The 12,145-nt window shown below is 34.9% G+C and overlaps 1 protein-coding gene across 1 annotated transcript in view; it reads right to left on the bottom strand.

Moving 5' to 3' along the window:
• The window catches only part of micu1 (mitochondrial calcium uptake 1), a 103,970-nt gene that overhangs the window by 41,281 nt on the left and 50,544 nt on the right, over window positions 1-12,145 (bottom strand). The window contains exon 5 of the mRNA XM_067386718.1: window positions 3,673-3,716. Within this exon, the coding sequence (XP_067242819.1) occupies window positions 3,673-3,716 (44 nt within the window). The remainder of the gene's footprint in view (window positions 1-3,672; window positions 3,717-12,145) is intronic.

Raw genomic sequence — 12,145 nt, 5'->3', positions numbered from 1 at the left:
TATACCATCCAGGATTTAGTGGCATTGACGGCACAAGGAAGTGTGGAAGAAGAAGAGAGGGAAATGGATCCAGCAGTCCTGCCGGGAGCCCGTATGGAGCAAACCAGGCAAGAGATTTGACAGAAATATGGAAATGAAAAATAACAAGACATAGTCCACATCCCTCAAGCTGCACCCTGGCCGACAATCCCCCGAAAAACAATACGAGGACAACAAAGAGATAGAAGGAAATGGAAATGGAAAGGAGTTATTTCACACAGTGTGGAAATGGAATTTTGCTGGTCAATAACACAAAAAACAAAGGCTATATTTTTGATGACATATTAACTTATGAATTTATACAGGCTGAGATACAAAGAGCGGGTTTTACCATGGTTCGCACCAACTGCTATAGTTACTACAATTATTGTTACTACCATAAAACTATAATTGATTATATGACCTCTTTCAGACTCTCTATCAAGCTTATACAATCTTTTTGTATGGAGAGGTATACACAGTACTGTGCTAACAATAACTGTGGTAACTCTGGTATTTGGTAAATAGGGTTGTCAGAAAAAACTGAATGCACCAATGAGGTGGTTATGGGGGTGAGACTATATCTACAGTATGTGTTCCGACCCATTGCAGATGGGAGTGTTTGGGAAACCCGTTTAAACAGGTAGTACCCAATTTCATTTGAATGGCAAAAATTTGATTCACTCTCACTCTCTTTCCAAGAGCTACTTCATTCACTTTCTCAGCTGTGCAGGAAAAAAAAAAAAAAAAAAAAAAAAAAAAAAACGCAGACCTTAATCAAAAAAACAACAACCAATGTGTAATTACAGAGCAATTGTACATATTTCAGTTATGAATCTTCCATGTACAGACAACAGAAAAAAAAAAAACCCTGGTGTGATTAGCTGTGGAGTGATTTATCACCATCTGACCTAAGACTGATTCACCACCTCATTACCACTAATGTGCAAACAAATATGCCTAGGTAAAGTGTGTGTGTGAACAGCACAAACAGTACACACAAAGTCATTAGGTGACCCATCCCAGTCCAGAGATCAGCCTGATCAAGGTGCACCAGTACCGTGACAGCCGCTCTCTGACTGGGTCATTTGACAAATGTTCCCTCTTAATGACTATGGAGACAGGAGACTGTTTCCTGTACAAGGAAAATGGGACAAGTCCTGAATCCACAAACAACCCTGCATAAAACCTCAGCTGAGAACAGCATGAATGCTTGTGATACTGGCGGACCGGTATAATCATGCTTTTCACCAGAAAAACAGCTGAAGTTGGTTGACTTATGTACTGTTGGTAGTAGTTAATAGTTCACTCAAGTATGAAATTTTGGCATCATTTATTCACCCCATTTTCTTTCTTCATTCAAACACAAGTTTGGATCTTGTGTTTTAGATTTATATAATCAATGATCAATTTTTCCAGATTTATATAATCATAATGAGCGGTGATTTACACAGCTAAGATCCAAAAAGTCAAAATTTAAGTCACTGACACTGACCTTTCGTTTTTGGGTGAACTATTTCTTTAAATAGCCTAGTTAGGACAAACAAGCTTCAACAGCAAGGCTATGCTGGTTAGGGTTGGGCATCGTTTGAATTTTAGTTATTCCAATTCTGATTCTGCTTAATGATTATGATTCTTATTGATTTACAGTTTTGATTCGAATTTGGTAAAAAAAAAAAAAAAACATTTAGATAAACATTTTATTCTGTCTTTTGGCAAAACATTCTGTTGCAGCTGAATACCATGAACAAACATCTAAAGAACACACGAACAACTAACTAATAAATTAGGCTAATCTAGTTTATAGATTAATCCTTATTAAAGTTTAAAAAAAAGTTATTCACTCAAGATCAATGAATGATTTTCTTTCTCTTTTGTTCTTTGATTGGTTTGGATTATTAGGCTGCTGTCACTTTAAGACAATGCACAGATCCAATATATTGATACACATGATTTCTTTCTCAACAGTTTGTTCATTTAAGACATAACAGACTATTTTGGAAGAAACACTCTGCGCCAATAGACTGAACATGTAATACTCATGTGCATGACGTCACAGTTTTCGCAAATTTGTGTTTTTGTAGTTTACACAGAGACGTTAATGGTATCAGTTTCAAAATCTTGTTTTTTAAAAAAATCGTTTTCAAAAGTTCATGTTTTCAGGCACCCAAAAGGGGGTGTTGTGTAAATGAATGCCCAAATGCGTAAAAACTTTTCTGTTTTTAGTTGAAAGCAGTGTCGTGTAAATGGGTCCTAAGCCAGGGGTATCCAATCCTGTTACCGGTTATCTACCTTCCAGCAAAATTCAGCTTCAACCCTGATCAAACACACCTGAAACAGCCAATTGAGATCTTCAGGAACACTTGATAATTAGAGACAGGTGTGTGGAGCAGGGCTGGAACTGAACTGTGCAGGAAGGCAGATCTCCAGGAACGGTATTGGGAATGCTTGATTTATGCTAGTTTATGCTATGTCGATTATCATTGCATTATAAATATACTTTGTTATCATGATATTAATACCTGAGAAGGCTTGAAGAACTCAGATAAACCATACACTGTTGTGGTTGTGTGTTTATTGGTCATGTTTAATCAAAGCATTTCAATCCTCTGTTTATTTAGCTACATAGTATGATGGCCATAGGCATTTCCTGGAACGAAGTGCGTTATCTTACTTCTGCGGGGCATATTTAGTTTCTAGGTAAGAGCGCCCTCTGGCTTTTAGATGGAGTACCATTTACTGCTGCATTTAGCTGTGCTTCACTTACAAGCTGTGCATTAATTTAAAAAAAAAAAATAATAATTTGCAACCTTTGCCAAACCATGTTCGGTTTAATTTCGATTATTCGGGCAGCCCTACTAGTTAAACATCCTATCATCAAAACCCAACATATGCTGGTGATTACTCATGTTATGATTTGATGCCTTGAATTAAACTTGTCACTTGACTATACTTAATTTACTTTAAATTGAGTAAATTGTAGCTTGGAAAATTACAGACTCAAACAAGCTTCCCCAACACAATATTATGTTTGAAAACAGTATAGATTTATACTAATCGGAAATTACATTTGTTATCAACCAACTCTAAAATGAATTATTGGTATTGACCAAAATGACTATATCTGTGCCTTTCTAGTACTAGAGGACACAACAACATCAACAACAACAACAAAAAAGAACCAAACATAGAGACCAAGGATCTAAGGCAAGGATAGACACGTATAAGACAGACACAGCAGAGGTGTGTTTAAAGAGGGTCATCTAGAGACATCAAGAACAAAGAGATACTACATGAACCAGAAAGCACATAATGGATTCAGATCAGTCTTTTGTAAATTAAAAAATAAATAAATAAATAAAAAAACACATGATGAGAATGTACTGTATGTGTAGTTTGTTGTGCAAAATTTTCAAAAATTTTCAAGCATGCAAAGAGTTTTAGACTATACAAGAGAGAATGTTTCAAAGCATGCTCACGATTGAGCAGTGGATGAGTTTCTGTGGAGAGAGAGTGAAAGATTTTTATGAAAAGTGAATGAGAACAAACGTCTCCGTCCTGCGTCATCCTGTCGAGCTGCACAATGGCAAAGTAACTATTCGGTTCCCACTCACTCGCCCACATATGCACACGCACACAGATCTCGCTGCTTACCTTTCCATCATAGCGTTTCACCACAAACTGATCCAGACCAAGGTCTGTAAGAGACAGAGACACAGAGAGAGAAACAGTCAAACACACTGGCTCCGTTCCAAAACATAGTACAAGCAAATATTGGATAAAATAGACAATTTTAATTAGTGACCAAAAGAGTGAGTGACCAAAGAGACGAGAGAGTTAGCGCATTAGAGACGAGACACAAGATTGAGTTAATGAGACGAGAATTTTTACACAGAATTTTTAAGAAATCCTCAATGATGAAAAAAATGACTAGAAAAAGAGAAATGTTTTAACTAATCATCTTGTCATTTCAGTTCTACTTTCTAAGTATGAATTATCATATTCAGTAAAAGACAATACAGAAGCACCATAGAAGGTTTTGCCACAAACTCAAAAGACTGGCTTCTCTCCTGTCTCTTTAGACCGTACTGTACATGAATTATGAGCTTCTACAATTTCTGACCTCCTAACTGAACTCCTTTCCACAAATTGATCAAAGAAATAAAAACAGTATAAAAATGAATAACACAATTTTCTCTTAGTCTTAGAAAGTGCAAACAGTAAGTGCAACCATAATCAAAGTTATCAAATAGAGATCACATTTTTCTTCAAGCATGATAGGGAGCTAAGAGATGGATACAACTACACAGCACAGACTAAAATTGCTTTCATAATGGGAGATATTTGCATGCATCAGGGAGACACTTTCAAAATGAAATCGCATTTGAATGCGTGTTCGCGTTTTACTTTCGCTTTCGATTTTACGATCGCGCATACTCTGTATAGGGAGCGGCGGTTGCTAAGCGCACATTCTACAATACTACTACAATTCTACTCTGTTGGGCAACGAATCCTCCGCAATGGTCATTCAGCTCATCACATGATCAGAAACTCTGATTCCTGCTTCACTACGTACGACTCCGCAACTAGTGTTGGATGAGCTGGGTGGAATTGAAGATACAGTTATTCAAGTGAATTTAATGTTTTTTATTTCTATAAAAAGCAAAACAACAGTGGAAGTGTAATGTAAACATAGCGGTGGCATATTCTTAAGCTTAATTTAGTAATTTCATCCTCACACTCCGTCATGGCAATAACGCGAGACAGCTTTCACCTCAACAAAATATCTCGTCACTTTTTGAAACAAGCTCACCAAGGCTGCATTTATTTGATCAAATACTGAAAAAACAATAATATTGTGAAATATTATTACAATTTAAAATTGATTTCAATACATTTTTGAATATAAATCGTAATTTATTCCTGTGATGCAAAGCTGAATTTTCAGCAGCATTACTCCAGTCTTCAGTGTCACATGATCCTTCAGAAATCATTCTCATATGCTGATTTGCAGCTCAAGAAACATTTCTTATTATTATCACTTGAAAACAGTTTTTGCTGCTTAATATTTTTGTGGAAATACTTAATACTTTTATTCAGCAAGGATGCATTAAATTGATCAAAAGTGACAGTAAAGACATTTATAAGGTTACAAAAGGTTTCTATTTCAAATAATTGTTGTTCTTTGAACTTTGTATACATCAAAGAATCCTGAAAAAAAAAAAAAAAAAAAAAAAAAAATAGTTTCCACTATAATATTAAGCAACACAACTGTTTTCAAAATGTTTCTTGAACACCAAAGATTTCCCCTCGGAGTTTTTCCCAATACACTGTGGGATCATTTTCTCTGTAAAAGATACATGCGGCAAAACTTTAGAATGTGGTCAAAATGTAGTCTATCTTTTGGAATTGGCTTTCACTGTGGGATCGTTCCCTATAAGGACTCAAAATGTTGACAAAATAGGAAACTTACTAGAATTTGAAGAGAGCTTTTATCACACATAAACAAGCATACGTGTATAGCATCTTGGAATCCCAGTAGTCATTTACATTTATAGATGTCACTACAGGAACTGGGCGATTACTGACATTAACAAGTGATTAATATAAGCTATTAAGGCTCATTTCCATGTTCGAGAAGTTCCAAATAAATGTCATAGTCGTTCAGCACTGAATCATTTCTCCATTAATCTTGTGTAACTGAATGCAGTACAGGGCTGAACTGAGTCGAACGGGACAGAGTCTGTTATGGGTTCATGAGCCAAGATTTCATCCACTGTATAATCCATTAAAGGAACTTCTGGGTTCAATACAAGCTAAGATTGATTACCACAGAAAATAAATGACAAACACAAGTAAAAGATTGTGTTTAAAGTAATACATTTACAGTTCTATGGAATAGAAGTCTCTTCTGCTCACCCAGGATGCATTCATTTGATCAAAAATACAGTAAAAACAGTAATATTGTGGAATATTATTACAGTTTAAAATCACCGATTTTCTGTATTAATAAAATGTAATTTATTCCATTGATTAAAAAGTTGCTTATCATTACTTCAGTCTTCAATGTCAATGTGGTAACATTTATTGTTATTTTCCATGCTGAAAGAGTTGTGCTGCCTAATATTTTATTTTATTCATTTTTGAAAGCATGATATACTTTATTCAGGATTTTTTGATGCATACACAGCTAAGTACATCAGCATTTATTTGAATTTTTTTAACTTTATTAATGTACTACTGTCACTTTGATCAATTTAATACATCCCTGATGAATAAAAGTATTTGTTTTTCAAAAAAATAAAATAAAATTGTACTATGCCCGAACTGCATGGTAGTGTACATTGTATTTATATAAATTTATCATATATATTTTATATAAATATGGTAGATATCAATTCATTCATTATGAATAATCATATCCTTTGGTTTGCGTCAAGTTCCAAGTAAAATGAATAAATAATCACAAGATTAAAAAGTACTTTAAAACATACCTTTTATCTGGCATTTAAATAAGTATTTAAATCACGGGTTATGCAAAAACAGGCATCATATCATATAAAATTGCTCATACCAAAGATATTGATCATAACTCCATCACTAGCTGTTCAACCCTAGTTAGTGAAGGTGGGGGTCTCTGCAGCTGCATCCTCTTTACATAAAACATTTGAGTGACAGGTGAGGTCACGAGAGAGATTACGACTGAAAAACCGGGCCTAACCCCTGTTTGAGGCCCGGACAGTCTTTGAGCTGAGCGTATCTTTCTAATTCTGCTGCTGAAACAGGATGAATTATGGAACAGCTTTCCTCGCAGCAAGATGAATAATGAATTTTATGTTCACTTCCACACTCCCTCTCTTTACAACCACTCTTCTCTCCCTAAAGAAAAGCCCAACTCTTTAAACTAACTTAAATGACATCACACACTGCCCTGGCATGCCGTGGGTCTCCTGACATCCCACCCAAAACTGTAAAAAGAGAAAGAAACACTTTACAGCAAGAGATGACTTTCTGAATGACAGAATAGCTTGTTCAGGTGTATTGTACACCAGACAAATGGCAGCTAACGGAATCTCGGTGCTTTAATCAAACAGTCAGCATTTCCCTGTGAAGCACATTAAAGTCTGAATGTCAGAAGGTCTCTGCTATGAATACATCAAACCTTCATGTATATCATAAATGGCAAAAGGGCTCAGCGAATATACAGACTTCATCATGATGGGTGCCACCCATAATTCAAGAACTCTTCCATCAAACAATTATTTATTTGCTATGTTTACATGGGGGAGCTGTGTCAGGATAACAAAGACAAAAAGAAAGAAAACACTTTGTCTGGACCCAACGAGGCACTAAACTAAAAGCTGGCGAAACTGTTCTTTGTAATTACAGACACAGGGCATTTGGCTGAGAGGAGCGGATGAATGGCCGTCCAAGCGTTTCATACTAATTTGTGGCATTTTCTCACTCTATTTTAGCCATTCTTTTACACCGACATTCAAAATCACGCAGGGAGGGAATGCAAAATGTCTAGAGAATTTCTACTGTTTCAGCATTCCTGTAGATCATGGCACCTGCAATGTCAAGGTCATGGGTTTGATTCCCAAAGAATGCATGAGAAATTTCAAAAGAACAGCATTTAATCTTTTGTAATATTATAAATTTCATCAAACTAATGGATTAATTATTTCTGAACTTTTAAACGGTAGTGTATAAGAAAACAATTTTCAACAGTGATGATTTCTGAAGGATCATGTGACACTGAAGACAGGAGTAATGGCTGCTGAAAATTCAGCTTTGCCATAACAGATAAACTGGGATTGTATAAAGTAAACAGGAGGTAAAGTAGGAGACAGAGGGGGACAGGATCGGGAAAAAACTCAAACTCGGGCCTCCTGAAGTGAAATCATGTTACATGTCGGAGCTCTGACATAAACTACATTTTAACGTATGCTCATATAAAAAACAGTTCTTTTAAATTGTAATAATACTTCTCAACATTACTGTGTTTACCGTAATCAAATTATGATATAGTCAAATAGGGATTCCCAGTGAATGTGAGTGTGAACAAACTCTTGAAAGACATAAAAGTCCTTTGGATAAAGGCATCTGCCCAACGAATAAATGTAAATGTAAGGAAAAAAAAAAAAAGCGTTTTTTTTTATGCTTGATATATTAGCACAGCTGGCAGGACTGTGTTACTTGCATGTGAGAATGATGATCAGGACATGTCCATGAACAAGTCAGTTTTTAGTAATTAAGTTTTTTTTTTTTTTTTTTGCCATCCAAATTCATTAAAACCAAATACATTTTTGTTGTTGTTGTTTTTTAAACCTTTCAATCAAATTGTTATAATTTAATTTGTAATGACAAATTTCACATTAATTTAGAAAAAAATAGTGGTCTCAAACATTTGGAATGCTCTATAGACTTCAATTAATGTGTAGTAATGTGTAGTACGTGTGTGTATATGGCTATTTTACAATGGCTTCCAACATAGCTCAACTAATCAGAAGTAGTCTCAGAAATTAATCTGTTTTATAATATTTGTTTTAATTTTTGACTTGTTTTTTAACTCAAATTATATAATTTGAAAGTGTTTTGATGTCAAGTTTCTGTTTAAGAAATGAAATATCTAATTAAATGAAATTAGTAATAATAATAAGAAGAAGAAGAAGAAGAAAGTAAGAGCCTTCTATTAGTAATGTGTTTAATTCAGTGTATTATACAAAAATATGGCTATTTATATATAAATGCAGCAAAAATAACTATACTGTGATATGCTGTTACTGTGATAAATTACTGATAAAGTGTCTGGGTGAGATTTTGATCATACCGCCCACCACAAGGTAAAGCAATGCTTAAAATAAAAGTAAAAGAAATAAGGAGCTGGACAAAAAGAGAGCAGGAGAAAGAGATTAAAAAGATGTGGAGGTGTGTCGTGGGCCTCAGAGGACTGCTGAAGTGGGCTGTGGACATAGAGCTGGTCACTGCCATCATTTTGAGTCCAACAAAAGATAAAGAGGAAGATACAGCCACTGCTTCCAAGCATACTTTCATTTAGTGACTGCTGTAAAACTTGTCCTTAAAGTGCAAATTTAATATCCACTTTGCTTTAATAACGGCCATTTTTCTTTGCATGGTCTTACTGACAGCCTTGTGATTAAAGCGCATCTGAATGCATTACATTACAGAAGCTCACAAGCTGTAAAGGCCGTGGCACATAAGGAAGTGCACTTCCTTTGGTTTGCTGAGATCCAGGTAAGGGTTATGCCCTCTACTGTCTTGCAAATAAATGCCAATTTAAAAAAAAAAAAGAAAAAAGAAAGAAGTCAAAATTATGGAACAGAGAATAAAATTTAAGAGCTGCAGCGAATTATAATTTGTTTAAATGTGCCAAGTTCTTAGAAATGTAATCTTTGTATGTTGAGTACATATGGTATTAAAAATGTTTAAGCCACTAAAGACTAGACTAAGACTAAAATGTCAAGTTGTGTAACCATCAAGTAACAAATAATACATTTCCTTACACCTTGAATGCATGAGGTATGCATCTTAATTTTCAATAAATGTCAATTTATTTTTAATGTAACAAGTATTATTTCATGAATGATTAATTAATAATCAATCAATTAATAAACAAATTAAATGTATTCATTACATATTTTTCTAAGAAATCTTTATAAAAATATAATTTAAGAAATAATAATAATTATGCCAACTCTACTCTAGCTGTACCCTCCTTTCATTTCAGAACTTTAATTCAGTAATTAAAACATGCTCATCAGAGATGCCGTGTATTTAAGTCATTGTATGTATGAACTGCATTTAACTAATCCATCCAGACAACATGAGCAGGAAGTCATTGAGAAATGACATCTGTGACCTGTTCCTCATTCAAGACCATAATATGACTTCAGAAAACTTGAGAAATATAGACTACTTTTATGCTGCTTTATTGCTCAATTTTGGAGCAGATATTGTCACTACAAACATACATACATCATGCAGGTTTGGAACAACATGAGCTTGTGTAGGAATGCTGGAACAGGAATGCCGTTCTGCTGTTCCAGGACCAAAGCAGCATGTTGTAACAGGAGCATGTCCAAATTGTGCAAATCACATTATGGGCATTTTCAGACCTGTAGATTGTTTGCTTTGTTCTAAAACAGAGATTAAATTGTTACAATGTTGCAATTTCTTCTTGGTTTGTTTTGCTTTCACAAAGCAACATTTCTCAACTGACAAAAAAAGTGTTAATACAAGTCACATGAGAGTAAACTGTCCTCTCATTGGTCAAAGTGCACCTGTTTTTTTTTTTTTGGGATTGCGCTAATAGCGGTCATCCATCAGGATTAACACTAGAAGTCCCAGAGAGCAGCCATTTGGCTTTTCTACCTATAAAACCCGCAGGACAGCCGAATGGCTGGAAGTCTTTAGGCTAATATCCTTAATCAGCTGTGAACAGTTGCTTTTGTTATGTAAACAATGTGGGGCCATGCTGAGCCACGTTAAGGAAACTTGTTTCACTTTGCCATCTTAGGGAGAAATCAACACACATGTTTTTTTTTCCTTTGTTGCTGAGATCTATTGATAAAAATAGTACAAAATAAAATAAAGAAACCAACCATTTGTACACATATTTACAAAAAATATTAAAAAGTGAGTGAGTACATTCCAGCAATCACTCACAATCCTGGCACTGCCTGGCAATATATTATAAATACATTTTGTATATATCCATTATATATTAATCTTATATTTGATATTACTTCATAAGTCCATTTTTAAAAGTGTTTGAAAGATGGGTTCAAGTGTACTACAAGTGGTAACTAAATACATTTTTCTATACAGAGATAGTATGTTAAAAGCACATTTTAGTTCAAATTCATGGTGTCTCAAAATAGCACAGTTGAGTACACTTAGATGTTCTTAAGATTATCTTAAGAAGTACTAAAGAAGAGCTTTTAGTATATTAAGTACAAAATAAGTGCATGGAAATAGAGCACTGTACATTATGGAAGTGTAAAAGTGTACTAAAATAAAGTGTATTTTACTGCACTTTTTTTCACCTGGGTAGACACTCCAACACTTTCCGTTTGCATTAAGATTATTTTTATTACCACACTGGCAGATATTGATAATTTTACTAAAGTAAAATGCACTTAATTTAGATCCCCCCAGGAAACAAGACTAAATATCATATATAATTTTCTCATATAGAAAATCCATCTTGATTTAAGATTTTTTTTTTTTTATTTACTTGAAATAGGATAAAAAATACTTAGTATGAAAAGCATTTTTGCAGTGTGAATGAGTGAGTTAACTTTTTAAACATCACTTGCACTCCCTCATTTCAGGGTTAACATACTCAGAGTTTTCACTTAACCTCCTTTCTGAAACCGGCCCATGGTCAATCAAGTTCTCTGCTTTTAGCAGCCCTCCCTCCCCCACACATACAAACAAGCCACCAGCAACCATTCACAGACACACCCCCAACCCCCCTGCAGATTGCTCAGGTAATGACCATATTTACACATGAATTGATGCTAATGATAGCCACAAGACTAGCCAGTTAGCATCCACTTGGCTAAAGGAGGGTTACAAATCTCTGGGACTTCTAGTGTTAAACCATACAATATAAGACAATCTCTTTGAGATGCTCACTAAACACCTTCTAAACGTCAGTATTTTTGTGTGTTTTGGACAGTTGTTCTGAAATATTTTTGTCCGAACAAATTTCAATTAGGCATTTCACTCAATCTTTGCTCCAGGTTAACCCATGATTCATTTTAAGAGGCACTAGCAAAAACATACATTGCTTGCTTTTAATGCAATGTGTGATTACTAAAGGTGTATTGGTACACATGTATTCATACGGACGTCACGGTTCAGTGCTTGCAGTCAGTCAGACAAATACAGTTAGTGACAGGCAATCCACACTCCAATTCAGAAGAGGACACGTGCGGAAATGCAACGCTACTAACCGCCACAACAGGAAAAAGAGCAGAAGAAGAACGGACAATCTATGCATAGATATGTTTATTTGTAATCTCCCAACCAGTGTTTCAACTGTGGAAAAACATCAATAAATCAGCTTGAAAATAATGTCACGTACAATTACATTTAC

The sequence above is a fragment of the Chanodichthys erythropterus genome, chromosome 5 (genome assembly GCF_024489055.1).
Source record: "Chanodichthys erythropterus isolate Z2021 chromosome 5, ASM2448905v1, whole genome shotgun sequence".
Classification (NCBI taxonomy): domain Eukaryota; kingdom Metazoa; phylum Chordata; class Actinopteri; order Cypriniformes; family Xenocyprididae; genus Chanodichthys; species Chanodichthys erythropterus.
This window is presented reverse-complemented; position numbering and strand designations above follow the sequence as displayed.